General features: G+C 36.3%; 1 protein-coding gene across 17 annotated transcripts in view; it reads right to left on the reverse strand.

The window, feature by feature from the left end:
* map2 (microtubule-associated protein 2) overlaps positions 1-15563 on the reverse strand; it is a 130312-nt gene that overhangs the window by 7652 nt on the left and 107097 nt on the right. For 13 of the 17 annotated variants that reach the window (XM_089133092.1, XM_089133101.1, XM_089133099.1 and 10 more), the window contains 7 exons: positions 14896-15096; positions 14372-14509; positions 12973-13025; positions 11372-11557; positions 11069-11213; positions 9315-9371; positions 5454-5773 (listed from right to left, as the gene is read on the reverse strand). In XM_089133092.1, coding sequence (XP_088989218.1) covers positions 5454-5773; positions 9315-9371; positions 11069-11213; positions 11372-11557; positions 12973-13025; positions 14372-14509; positions 14896-15096 — 1100 coding nt within the window. The remainder of the gene's footprint in view (positions 1-5453; positions 5774-9314; positions 9372-11068; positions 11214-11371; positions 11558-12972; positions 13026-14371; positions 14510-14895; positions 15097-15563) is intronic. The other 4 variants (XM_089133093.1, XM_089133089.1, XM_089133094.1 and 1 more) reach the window with 3 other exon arrangements.

Below are 15563 nucleotides of genomic sequence, written 5' to 3' on the forward strand. Positions count from 1 at the left end.
AAATGGGCAATTCCCAGTCATTAAAAGTGAAGGGTTGACAAAGCAGAAAAGTTGAGTTGAGGTCAACTTTATGCTAATGTGCAGCAAGCTTAACACAATGCGGCTAGGGGAGAGCAATGCCTGTCTACAACCAACCATCAGTGCAGAAACGTGTTGATTTAATCACTGTCAGTGTGAACGCCCCTTAAGGGTTAAACTGCAACTGGACTCATTGACACCGTTTCCAACAGTTAGACACTTATTTTATGCTAATTAATGCAGAATGTCTCTCTATTAAGTGAAGCCATCACACTTAAGGGCTATAAATTAACATGGAAGTAGTTCCAGATAAACATTACAAATTGAATTAGCTGTTACATGTAAAACGCTTGCTCTCATGCTAAAGCCTGCACATGTCACTTCACTTCCTAAATTTTCAAGAGTCCCCAAGAGATCGCACTATTAAACTTGGAAATTATGAGTCAGTCTGCAGGACTCACTGACCTGCTGTGAGAAAAGAGTATAATAATAGTATTTTAAAAAAAATGTTAGCTATGTAAAACATGTAAAATAATGCTATTTTACATTTAATATTATTATTATGGCTGTCAAATGTTTAATCGTGATTAATCGCATCCAAAATAAAAGTTTGTGTTTACATAATATATGTGGTTGCACTGTGTTTGTATATATAAACACACACACATGCTTGTATATATTTAAGAAATATTTTCATGTATGTACTGTAGATATAGATTTATATATAATTTATATTATTATGTAAACATAAATAATTTTTTTTCTTAAATATACATGCATATGTGTGTATTTATATATAAACAAAATAATTATACACAGTGCACCCACATATATTATAACACAAACTTTAATTTTGGATGCGATTAATCGTTTGGCAGCCCTAATTATTACAACATATATTATAATAAAGATATAATGTGTGTATGTATAAATGTACATATTATATTATCTTGATTAAATTTATGTATTATCTTTTATATATCATATTTAAATAATTACATATGAAATCTTTTTGATGTTATTTTTTTATTATTATTTTTTTTTATTCTATTTCTTATTTTATTTTATTGGTCATGAATTTACATATGCTATATAGTATATAATGCTGCATATTTTTATTACACAGTAAAAAAAAAAAAAACATCTATTTTTTTTTTTTTTTTTTTCAATTGAAAAATTTAGATCAGTCACTAGAAAAGTTTGAGTTGGGAGATTTGGAAATGTTTTACAGTGCATACTGCATATTCACATATATAAACTAATAAGTTAATTATCAAATTAAAGAATAATGAAAATCTAAGTGAAATTGCATGATTCAATTTATTGCATAATGAAAGAAAAATGCCTAAAAAGAAAAGATGCCTAAAACCCTAACAAAAACCTAAGAGGCCAATGAAAATTAATCAGTCAGTGCAACATTACAGTATATATCTATAAAGTCTATAAAGGCTAAATGTACTTTAGTCCATCAAACACCAGACTCATGCAATGACACCTGACAGCTGTAGTCAATGTATAGTGACGGATTCACACATCACCTGATGCACAATCCATTTAGCTGTTATTGCAGTGGGACAATGCCCTCACCACCAGGCTGTTGGCTGTTGTAGTAGCGTGTTTTTAACTGGCCTCAGCTGTTTTCTAAGACAGTGTTCATTTATTAGAGAATAGGGATTTGGACCTGGGCTGGTTCAGAAAGCAGGACAGAGTGAACAACTGAAGTCAATGTTACTTAAATCTCTTGAACACACTCTTGCACAAATAGCAGTCTACTTAAATACTGTAACCCCGAATGAAGTGCACCAAACACCGGCGCAGAGGGGGTGATGGAGAATAATGCACAGATGATGACCCTTCAGGGAGAGAGACAGCTGGAGCCAGACCCGGAGTCTGTGTTTGGTCTCGAGACACACATGAGTCATGAAAGTTCTTAACTTTACATACACTCTTCAAGCTCAAATGTGGTGAGGTCAACTCTGCGTGATGAAAAGTGCCATGAAACATACATCACACACACACACACACACACAAAGAATGTTAAATGGGTCACACGAGGAGTCAGATTTTTGCTTAATCTTATCTCAATCGGGTTTTGAGATCATTTTACTGTACATGAAAACACAGAAACTTTCAGAAGTCAAAACTTCCACCAAAGTTTAGGGCATTTTTTTTAACTAAACTGCAAATAAATGCTCGTTTTTGAACATCCATTTAAGCGTTAAGGTTTTAAAAGAAGTCTTGAAAGCACAAAAAAACTCCACTATAGACGGACTTTATAGGGGATGACATTTCTTAAAGATAAGATGATATCTACATGAGAATGTTACTCTGCAGGATTCACAAACTGGTGACAAAATAGTTTAACAAAAGTAACGTTTTTCTTTACATTTTAACATAATACTGTGTGTAAATTCATGGGGGGGTGGGGGAATAAAATAAATAAATAAAATAAAATAGGTATGATACAACCTCAGTGGGGATGTTATCAAAACTATATTATTATATGTTTTTTTATTATATTATATTATTAAATTAAAAAAGAAAATAAACATCACTATTAATTATATTTGTAAAGTAAAACAATTTAGATTTGAACAGACGAGTATCTAGAGCTGATGCATCTTTGCAGCTTTTGGACGAATATTAACCCAATGAAATGTTCTGACATTAAACACGCACATGGCTTTCAAAGTTTTCCAGTTTCCGGGTTTTCAGACTGTCCCCGTCTGCTTCAGTGGCCCTCAGTAGACATATTATGTCATTAAGGCAAAGACAGGCGCAGCACTCTTATCCAGTCTCACCCTTGGGCAAACACAGACTGGCAGTGGCCGCCACATGCCCGCTCACTCAACCATGAGTGACTTTGGCTCATGTCACTGTCTCTTAGACCTGTTCTGTGAGTGACTATGCTGGGGAGACACCCGCTGTCATCCAGGGGGTGTGGGAGCATTTGGGCCCAGACAGATTCAGGCCGTGGCATAGGTTATACAACACACCCTCCTTAGGGTGTCCTGAGTGGCCTAAAATAAACTCCAATGCCATTTTCAAGTTCACTAAATGATTCATCAATGTAAAGTCTACAGGGCTCAAAAAGACTAGGGACGGACTAAGAAAGTGACAATGATTTAATTGCTACTTTTCAGTATTATCAGTCATTGCTTAAAGGAGTAGTTCACTTTTAACAAAAACTTTTGCCGATAATTTACTCACCCCCATGTCATCCAAGATGTCCATGTCATTCTTTCTTCAGTCGAAAAGAAATTAAGGTTTTTGATGAAAACATTCCAGCATTTTCTCCATATAATGGACTTCAATGGGAACCAAACGGTTCAAGGTCCAAAAGACAGTTTCAGTGCAAACTGCAAACTGTTCAAAGGGATTTAAACGATTCCAGACGATGAATAAGGGTCTTATCAAGCAAATAGATCACTCATTTTTTTTTAAAAATAACAAAGTTTAAGTTTTATAAGCTCAAATGCTCGCCTTGCTCTGTTCTTTGATGCGCGTTTGTGACTCTCTTGTTCGAACTCATTCATCAAAATGAACAAATCTTTTTTCATGTCATTTGGTTCATTCAACGAACAGAGTCAGAAAAAGATTTGAACCGTTTGAAGTTTGTACTGAAACTGTTTTTTAAACCCTTAAACCGTTTGGTTCCCATTGAAGTCCATTATATGGAGAAAAATCCTGGAATGTTTTCATCAAAAACATCAAATTTCTTTTCGACTGAAGAAAGAATGGCATGGATATCTTGGATGACATGGGGGTGAGTAAATTATCAGCAAAAGTTATTTTTTTTTAAAGTGAACTACTCCTTTAAAAGACGTAACAATGTACATTTCTGTTGTATTTCATTATTATATTATTATGCAAGTCAAGATTTTTTAACTTGCATAATAATATAATATTTGATGCAAATGTAGTTTTATCTATTCACTCTCTGGACCTTAAGAGTTTATTCATTTCGGATAAAATTAACCTTTTATTGCTACGGCACTTTTAGCTTATGCAATAGGAAATCAAATATTAATCTAAATTTGAACTGTTTTTAATGAGCATTATGAATAAGCATTATAACATTACAAATGGACTTCATTGGGAGAAAAGACTTTTAAATTAAATAAAAATCATATAACATCAACAGGAATGTTATTCAAATAATTCTTAAAATTATTTTTATTTAAAATACCATTGTTTCCAATCCAATCAAGCCCGTCCAACATTTAATATTACTTCAAATGTAATAATTTAATATTGATTTGTTTGTCAAAGTTTTCACTTCAAAAGTGCAAGAAAAACAATTTTGTCCTCATTAAAAACTTTATGTTTCCCAATATTATATTTTCACACATCGTTTTGTCAAGAACTGCAATCCAACACACTGTCTCTGAGACACATAAAATAGACAAACTCAATTACTCCAATGTCCTTCCTTACAGTTTATCACTGCAATCTCCCACCCTAATAACCTCCCAATCTCCCACTCCTCTGGCTGACAAGATCCTTTTCTCTGCACTGCTGCACACTGCCACACACTGCCACGGGCCAGACATAAACATGCCACTCCAGCAGCACGCAGCCTACACCCTCTCATTACAGCGAGCATGCAAGAAATGACCTAAAAACACAAGAGGTGTTTACATCAAGAGCCTGTCCCCATCGTCCCAAATGAACTCTACTCATCCTGGAAAACAAACCTACAAGACCAGAGTGTCCTAGACAGAGGAGGAAAACAACCTTGGCGCATGGGTGCATTCATGTGTGCATCCTTGACGTTTCTTTAATCCCAAAATGCAACCTAAGGCTATCTAGCATACAATCGAATATATCCAAAAGTTTTCGGTGTTAGAAAAGTCTCTCCAGCATTTCTATATGAGATATTGAAATATAAGCAATAAAGACAAATAACTTATTATTTAGTACGGGAGCACAATTTGATGATATATGACTGTTAAAAATGTAATATTTTTACATTTAAATATATACAACATTGTTTTTCTTTTTAAAATGACTTATGCAATTAATTGAAATCAACTGACAGCCCAAATATTCATTTAATACAGAATAACACAGTTATGGTCTGGTGACGGGTTCTACAAAGTCCAAATGTTGCCGTTTAAAATAAAAGTTATATAATAAATAAATAAGGTACATGATGATTTGCTCCATGTCATAAGAACAAGTGCTATATTAGCCAATCCAAGACTAGGATACAAGTGAAATGGCCTAACAGCTATAATGTGCAGCCATTAGCATGCACACAGTGAACTGATACATGCGAATGAATGCGAAATACAGTATAAGCACACTTTAAATGACCGTGTGCACACAGGGAACACAGAATCGTAAAAAACAGCAAGAAAGACGGATGGGGAGGGGGACAAAGAGAGCCTCAGTTGGGGTGAAATCAGGATAAATTGGGAGCTTGGACTTGCCTGGCCCCCCTTGGGCTGGTACTTGATGTTGTCAATGGAACCGATCTTGGATCTGACGTTCTTGAGGTCAGGGAGCGGCTGGTTAAGGACACGCAGCTGTTTGGGTGTGGTCGCCGGAGATTTTGGAGGTGTGCGGATGATGGCCACTTTCTTCTCCTGTGACAGCAGGCTGAGGGATTTGGGGGTGCCCGGAGTGCGGGGGGTTCCCGGAGTACGGCAAGAGTAGCTGGGAGGGGTACCAGGGGTGATGGCCGTGGACCCGGGGGTGCGGGGTGTGGAGGTGCCACTGCGGGCCGAGCGGGACCGAGCAGACTCTGTGCCTGCAGTTGAAACAGAAATAAATTAGCAGCTTAAATGCTAGGATTTAGGAAGTGCAACATTAGCAAATGTATTCTCACATTAATCATACAGTGCAGTCTTAAGTCCACTAGTGAAAATGCTATTTAGCTTTTCCCTAAACAGATATGATACTGAGACCTGTTTTCAGAGAATGTTTGTTTAATATAGATACAGTAATGCCTGGTTCAGATTACATGATTTTTTTTTTGTCTGTTACGATAGTCAATGTGTCAGATTACGCGATTTTGACTCCTAAAATCTTGTGTCGTGAATGAGAAACATGTCAGACTACACGTTGCTTCCTGACCAGTCATCGAATGCCGTCTTTAACGGCGCGCGTGATGTCATCGAGAAGGCGAAACTAGTAGCAAAGGACTTCCGGAAACGAATGTAAACAAACCATAGATGAAGCAGTGAGTGTTGTATTGGCTGTTCTGTGTTCAGAAAAAAGTAAAAAAAAAGAAAGAAAACCCGACAATGGACACGTTCCTGGATTGCTGGTACAGTATGGGCTGTCAATCCTCCAAAGAGAACTTGAGGTAAAATATTGTTTTCTTATATATTTTTACTTTTAGTTTTAACGTTAGCACCATCGTCTCTCTTTCGTTTCGCCATTTTTGAAAGTTGTGTATGGAAAAGCTTCTGTGCTCCTATTGGTCAACCTCATACATGTGGCGGAACCGCCGTGGATGAGCATTAAAAAAATTAAACATGCTAGTCTTTTTTTCGTGATGTCGTGAAGCATCGCAGACGCGAAGGTTGTCGACCACTATGACACACTATACGAGATGATACGATCGAATCTTGCGTCCCGACGCCCGTTGTCGTTTACGAATCTCCGCGACACCCTACGTCGAACGGATTGTGCCAAAATCGGGCTAAAATCGTGTAATCTGAACCAGGAATAAGATTAATTTTCAAATCAACCATTTTTATTCAGGAAGGTTGCGTAAAACTAATTAACAGTGTTCTATTTCAAATAAATGCAGTTCTTCTGAAATTTCATTGAAGTATCCTGAAATATATTAAGCAGCACAACTGTTTTTAAGATTAATATAAGGCAATTCGGTAACACTTTAAAATAATGGTCAGTAGTTAACAAGTAGCTATGCAGGAAGTAATAGGTAGTACTGCATTAACACCGAAGTTAATACTATTAACTAATATGGAAGCAATATTAACTAAGCATTAAGTAATAGGTAATTAGTACAAAGGTAGTTCCTTGGTAGGTATTTGATCGTTACTAAAGAAATATATCCTCATTGAGAACTACTTGTGAACTAAGAAATAATAACCAATTAATTACTAATCACAAAAGTAACATGTCTAAAAAGTGAACAATTGTGGGGGTTTTATACTCTTAACATGGTCATAACATTTCAGAAGCACGTGCCTCAAATGGGTTCTTTGTGGAAACCAGTTTATGACGTTTATATATCCTCCCAAATACATTAGCTAGGTTGAGATTGTGACCACTACTCTTGCCAGGATGGACGCATGTTCTCTGTTTATTTAAAACTTAAACATAAAATAATCCTAATAAAGACAGTTTTTAAAAATAAACCTTAAATAATTATGAAGTGATGCCGACACTCTCATGATTGGATTAGTTCACTATTATGAGCTCTATTGAATTTGTGAAAAACATGTTAACTCCTCACTAACTACTTAAGCGTTACCTTGTCATCCCGCAGGAACTACTAGTGATGTGGCCCATTATTTTAAAGTGAAAAACATGTTAACTCCTAACTAACTACAAGCGTTACCTCGTCATCCCGCAATGTTTACACAAGGTAACGCTTGTAGTAGTTAGTTAGGAGTTAACATGTTTTTCACTTTAAAATAATGGGCCACATCACTAGTAGTTCCTGCGGGATGACAAGGTAACGCTTAAGTAGTTAGTGAGGAGTTAACATGTTTTTCACAAATGATACAAGTAATTTAATTTTATATTTGACACATACTGTACAGGTTCTGTGAGGCACTAATATTCTAACAAACACTGTAATCTGGTAGATGTGGTTTTTCTGCTTATCGTAACATAAATGCTGCCAATTTCTTCATTAAAGATACAAATTGTTTTTGACAAGTGAACATCAATGTTTATATTCATGTCCTAAAGAGAAGTCCTCCTCAGGCAGCAACTGTAACATAAAGTTATAGGTCTTTGGAGTCTGAGATATACTGTATGTGACTGACATTCAATAGAGCTCATAATAGTGAACTAATCCAATCATGAGAGTGTCAGCATCACTTCGTAATTATTTAAGGTTTATTTTTAAAAACTGTCTTTATTAGGATTATTTTATGTTTAAGTTTTAAATAAACAGAGAACATGCGTCCATCCTGGCAAGAGTAGTGGTCACAATCTCAACCTAGCTAATGTATTTGGGAGGATATATAAACTTCATAAACTGGTTTCCACAAAGAACCCATTTGAGGCACGTGCTTCTGAAATGTTATGACCATGTTAAGAGTATAAAACCCCCACAATTGTTCACTTTTTAGACATGTTACTTTTGTGATTAGTAATTAATTGGTTATTATTTCTTAGTTCACAAGTAGTTCTCAATGAGGATATATTTCTTTAGTAACAATCAAATACCTACCAAGGAACTACCTTTGTACTAATTACCTATTACTTAATGCTTAGTTAATATTGCTTCCATATTAGTTAATAGTATTAACTTCGGTGTTAATGCAGTACTACCTATTACTTCCTGCATAGCTACTTGTTAACTACTGACCATTATTTTAAAGTGTTACCGGCAATTCTTCTTGAGCTGCAAATAAACATTAGGATAACTTCTGAAGGATCATGTGATACTGAAGACTGAATACTGAAAATACAGCATTGTCATCAAATGAATACATTACATTTTAATATATATATATATATATATATATATATATATTAATAATTCCCACTTACTGTTTTTACTGTATTTTTGATCAAGTAAATTAGGTTTTCACTTGATTAGTATCAATAAACCATTTAAAATCAAGAGAAAGCTGGGTTTATGAAAACAAGTCTTAATATCTTATGCAATGTTGCTTCTGAAGTAAATTTTTAGATCATCTTACTGGAAAAGCAAAATAATACTAAATTAGAAGTCATTTCTTCGCATAGTGGACTTTTTCAGACTTTTGGTCCCCACATGATGATGACAATGATGTAATAATAATAAATCTTACTATTGATTTTTAAAAGGCATTATGTATATAAAAAAAACAACAACAAACATTTAATGGACTTTAAATGCCACAAACACATAACGGAAAAGTGTACTCACATGCATAACTGAAAAAAGAACACATTAAAAAAAAATTCCTATGAAGTGCCAACGAAAATTATTCACCTTTTTAAATTATTGTTAGAGCTCCACTTCTGTAATAAAATGTGTTGGGTGAATAACTTTTAATGGCACTGACTTGTTTATGGTGACTGTATCCTTGGACAGGATAGCAGGTATGAAGGACTGATGATGAACAGGATGAAAAAGTAGGGATGGGACTCTATACCTGTCATACTATGAGACCTGCCTGTCCTGCGCTCTGCTTTGACTTCAGTACGGAATGCTACAGGAGCAGGGGAAGAAAGGGTGTGAGTGTATAGAGTATGAGTTAAAGAAAGCCTGTAGATCCTGAAGCAGAGAAGATGTGTCTAAGAAAAGATCCAAACGTCTCCGAAAAGCTTTGAGGAAGCAATACATAATCTTCAGGCAATGCAACACTTTATATTAGTACTTTATACATCAATTCTTGCAGCGCATACTGGCTTTTTGTGAAATGAAAACCATGCAATACTAAGAAAATGTCTTGTATTCATTTTTATTGTAGTAAGTAATCTGTATAATCAAAATAAGTGATAATTAAGTCTGATCAATATCAGATATTATTATAAATGGGGGTTGTACATGTATTAAAGAAATAAAGATGCATATTGCTTAACTGCAGGTTATTTTTACTTTTAGAAACCACATTAAGAAGTGTTGTGTTAGATGTCAGGATGTGCATCAAACTTTTTGCTTGAACAAAAAAAAAAATGTATTGTCATCACTTTATAACGAATTTAATTATTATAACAATATAGCTTTAAGGTACAATATGCAGGATTTTTGTAGTAAAATATGCAAAAACCACTAGGCCAATGTTATATATTTTGTTTAGTTGATTACTTAGAATATCCCAAATATTTCCAACTATTTGTAAATCGTGAGAAAATTGCGATTTTTAACCAAGGTGAGCAGGGGTGAGGAGTCGCCAGTCAATGACGTCATATCCGCGTTACCCCCGGTTTCCACCAGGTTTGACCTCGTACTGCAATAGTAACCATGGCGACAACTGGGTCCTGGAAAACTCGGTTATGCCCGTTATGCGTGCTCAACAGCGTGAGCGTCCCTAGCAGGGTTTTGTTCAAACATTATGGATCATGGCAAGCAGACTTTGAGACAAAAAGAGGACTAAAAGGAAGATCAACATCTTTCGAAATGCCGAGAGCTCCACGTCCGCGACTAAATTCGACTTAGAGACGCGAGTGTTGCATGTTACTTGAGCAAACAGGTGAGCAAATCAATGTATTTAAAACTAATCAATGTTATATAGTTCAACATGATGAAAAGTTAGAATATGATCTGTATGTTATTCTCTAATGTTAATCTAGCTTAGTCTCATACAGCCGACACACAACCGAACTAACAACATTCAACACACTCAAATGCCGTTTAGTGTGATAGTGAAACTGAAGCAGCGCTGCATTACCTCAAGTTTAATTCCTCTAATAAACTGACCCGTGTGAGTAATTCAGCGTGTAGTTCGGTAGAATTAAATGTCCTTATTCCTTTATATCCGCGGGACTCGCATTGTGTGTGGCGCTGGTAAACGTCTAGCAATCGCGCCCTGCTTCATACTACAGTCATGTTAAAAACATCAATGTATTCACTCATCCATATAAGATCCATCATCTTGACGACAAGATGCATAATTCCGCTTAATGCGGAATATACGTCATTAATATACGCCTTTGTTATTGTAAGAGGTTAGCGACCCCTGGTGGCGAAACAATCTTGCATATTGTACCTTTAACAGATCATTGAACCCGCAGAACTCTCCAATATCCTCATTAAAACCTGCAAGTCTAAAGAACCTAGAAGAGTGGTTGCTCGTTTTGCATTGTCATGGTAATTTGTATCATACCATTCAAGCAAAAGGAAGAAAACAGAAGGAAACTGAGAGGAAAATATAGAGATCGAAACAATAAAAACAGTGGGCCTTACATGTGGGCCTGCGTGGTGCTGTGGACCCAGAACTGGTAATGGAAGTGGAACTCTCCTCGTGCTCAGCCATGTGTGGGCGACGGCTTAGTATGGATGCTGGACGTGGCAGGGATGACCTCTTCTCTGGGCTCCGAGAACCACCATCCTGAGGACAGAATCAATAATCCTGTTAGAATTATGGGGACCTTAAAACAATAGTGCATCCAAAACAAATTCTAGGATGCTGTTTTCTCTGGAAAGTTACAAGTTTCTAATATTGTGCGGAAGCAAACAGTCATTTGAACCATCTCGCTCCCTGCTTACCTTTACAACATATATATTTAGCGATACTTGTGGGCCCGCTGAAGAAGGACGGGGCTCATAAAGATCTGCCTCGACCAACGGGCTCCTTTTATTGGAGGAGCTGGCGGAGTTCGGCCGGGCCGGCAACAAAGCCTCTGCCCGGATTTTAGAGGTAGGGATCTTTGTTAGTGTTGTGGGATTGGAGGTCTATGATGAGAGGAACACGGACAGATGAGCGATTCATGCATGGTGAAAATGAAAACATGAAATAAAATTCAGCATGAAAGAATGTTTACACAAAGGAAATGAACAACATCTGACCACACATTTGGGGAAAACAAGGGCATTAAATTCTGGCCAGAATACATAACCACTCGGGCAATAAAAAATGAGCAAGCACACAAATAAAGAAGAACACGCGTAGAGTTTCACTGAATGTAGTGTTAGTCCATGGGCCATTAAACTGCTTAAGGGGGCACAATGTATCACGGGGGGCACGATGAAGGAAATAAGGAGGGAAGGTCATGCAAACTTGTAAAACAAACAATGCAGAAATGAGATGTGATGTACAGACAATACAAAGAGAGGAAACCAAGGGACTGTGTAGAGGCTCAAAATGCAGCTCTGTCACATTCTGTTAACTCTGTTCAAAAGCAGTGCGCGCTATTCATAATTGATTTTAGAAAACTAAAATTACATATATATTATGTACATGAAAAAACTACAAAATTACAAACAAACTACAAAATTAAAAAGAAGACCTTTGGTATGTTTGTGTAAAAGCTCCATTAAGAGTACTTGAGCAGATCTTTAGTATACAGACTTGACAATTTATCGAAAGCCTGTTAAAGGGAGCAGTTCACTTTTAAAAAAACTTTTGCTGATAATTTACTCACCCCCATGTCATCCAAGATGTCCATGTCTTTCTTTCTTCAGTCGAAAAGAAATTAAGGTTTTTGATGAAAACATTCCAGGATTTTTCTCCATATAATGGACTTTATTGGGAACCAAACGGCTCAAGGTCCAAAAGACAGTTTCAGTGCAAACTGCAAACTGTTCAAAGGGCTTTAAACGATTCCAGACGATGAATCAAAATTAACAAATCTTTTTCCAAGTCAATTCGTTCATTTCGTTCGTTGAATTAACCAAATGACCGCAAATGACTCAAAAAAAAAGATTTGTTCATTTGATGAACAAGTTCGAACAAGAGAGTCACGAACGTGCATCACAGAACAGAGCAAGGCGACAATTTGAGCTTATAAAACTTAAACTTTGTTATTTTATTATTTTTTTTAAATGAGTGATCGTTTCACTTGATAAGACCTTTATTCATAGTCTGGAATCGTTTAAAGCCCTTTTGAACACTTTGCAAAGAATCTGTCTTTTGGACCTTGAACCGTTTGGTTACCAGTAAAATGCATTATATGGAGAAAAATCCTGGAATGTTTTCATCAAAAACCTTAATTTCTTTTCGACTGAAGAAAGAAAGACATGGACATCTTGGATGACATGGGGGTGAGTAAATTATCAGCGAATTTTTTTTTTTAAGTGAACTACTCCTTTAAGCTAATTTTGCGCTTGAATTGGGGACATTATATTTGCATCAAATTAAAATCTGATACCCGATCTCTGGAATGCCTGGCCACACTGAAGGGCAGTCGGCCATCTGCAGACACTGCAGAGAGAAAGAGAGAAAAAGAGAGATCGAGAATGATTAGAAATATTGTTTCCATGACCTTAGATATATATCCTCTCTAATGAAAATAAAGCGTATTGAACATAACACACAAGCAAACACACTGCAAATGTAATCTTGAATTCAAAAGCAGCCACATGTACATGACATTTTTAAAAGCTTTTTTATACATATTTTATTATTTATCATAGAGCTAAAGTGATATCCAACGCTATCTCACAACCAATTTGTCTGAATTTGTACGAGTGATTAAAAAGTGGCTAATTCGTATTAATTTATACTGTACGACCTCACTCGTACGAATTCGTACGATTTGTCTAAACCCACGTGATGGGTAGGTTTAGGGGCGGGGTCAGGGGTAAGCCATTCGTACAAATTCATACGAATTGGCCAATTCGTATAATATGTACGATTTAGCAAAAATCTTACTAATTCGTACGAGTGAGGTTGTACGAACTGTTACGAATTTGCCTTCTCGTAAAATTCGTACGAATTGCCATGAGATTGGGTTCTAATTCACAGGTTTCATTGATCAATCAGACAGTGCTGCCCTAAACTCGCGCCATTGGTCGAGTCAATGTTTTGGGCTGGTCAACTAATAGATCAATGTCCATAAGCGCCACAGAACCAAAGTGTTTATTTTCTAAATGCTCAAGCCAAAGTTGGGCTATTTAGGATCAAATATGAAATGGATTGTGACTCACGACTGAATATTTTGTAGCTACTGGAAAGCTCTGCTCTGAAACAATTTGGCACAGCATGAGAGAGAATTTGAAAATGAACTGTATTTTATGAGAGGCTTTTCAGTAAAGTCTAATTGGGGCATTGCAGCAATGTATCAGATGTCTACCATGAATTCAAGCACAATTCTCAGAAAGCTAACAGTGGAACTTCATTATGGCAAAATAAGTTCCTTTCCTCCAGAGAGATGGAGGCCATTTATTTTAACCAAGCGCCCAGAACTCACTCAAACCACCAGTTGCCTGGAGACCAATGCAACGCACATTCAATAAGCAGCATCGCTTTAAAAAGAAAACGAAGTGTGAACAAGCATGTGCAACTGAGAGAACACATGCAGACGACAAAATGAAAGGTCAAACTTTAAGAAAATGAAAACATTATAAACAAAACAATTGAATAAAACACCAGTGAGCCTCATTACAAACACTGCATGAACATAAACGTATGTAATTAAAAACAATCTGTTATATAAAATACATGAAAAAAATGAATACAACATTAGACAAGCATCACTCTTAAATCAACATGCCAATGCCCATGTTTGCCAGCCACATTGCAAAACAGCTCCTTGTGACAGAGATCACCTGTGGGTTTCCGTTTAACACACGCGTGATGTTGAGTAGATCTAGGGTGCCTTACGGTAGCCTTTAACACACTCTTCCGGGAAGGAGAGCACGTCTGAATATCAGATTTTTTTGTGAACTCAGCCTTCTTAATCAGAGCTACAAGAGGGAGACAAAGAATCAAGGACAGTCACAGCAGCAGTGTGATTCGGGACAATTGGAGATACATGTACAGTCACTCCCATTAAAAGATCATCAATCTTTTATTAAAATAATAATTTAACATAAATGGTATTGGGGGGGGGGGGGGGGTCATGATTGGATGAAGCATGATAAATTAATTTATTTAAATAAAAATGTAACTCATGAAGATTGATTCCACTTTATAAGTAAAAAAAAAAAAAACTCAATACAAAATGTTACATTTGATACATGACATCAATCCAAAGTGGAAATAAACAAAGATTTAAAGAAAAATGCTCATCATAATGGAAAAATTAATACAGGATATACATAATAAACAATGTCACTCCAGCAACAAAAACCTTTTTTCTTCTTTAGCTCCTCTTTCTGGATGGGTACCGGCTCCTTGCGAACAGGTTTACGTTCAGGGGTGGTGATTCGTCCTTTTGCCCTGCCACCTTTAGCCCTCTGTTTGATTGGTTTCTCTGCGGGAGGTTTCTTGACAGGGCTCATCACTCTGGGAAGAGGCTCAATGTTCTCCGTAGCCATGCTCTTATCATCATCTACAGAGTACATGAAGTGAAACAGGCAAGCTACTCTTATACCAGGGTGTAAACATGCATTTACTTGAAATTCAACATGGCTCTCAAGTACAAATTGTATTGCTGTATACAGGCAAGCCAGTTAATTTACACTCTCACAGAAATAATAAAATGACAAATTGTATTGCTGTATATAGGCAAGCCAGTTAAAGGAATAGTTTTGCTGATAATTTACTCACCCCCATGTCATCCAAGATGTCCATGTCATTCTTTGTTTAGTCGAAAAGAAATTAAGGTTTTTGATGAAAACATTGCAGGGTTTTTCTCCATATAATGGACTTCATTGGGAACCAAATGGTCCAAGGTCCAAAAGACAGTTTCAGTGCAAACTGTTCAAAGAGCTTTAAATGATTCCAGATGATGAATAAGGCAAGGCAAGGCAAGGCAAGTTTATTTATATAGCACATTTCATACACAGTGGCAATTCA

The sequence above is a fragment of the Pimephales promelas genome, chromosome 7 (genome assembly GCF_988280905.1).
Source record: "Pimephales promelas chromosome 7, fPimPro1.hap1.1, whole genome shotgun sequence".
Taxonomy (NCBI): domain Eukaryota; kingdom Metazoa; phylum Chordata; class Actinopteri; order Cypriniformes; family Leuciscidae; genus Pimephales; species Pimephales promelas.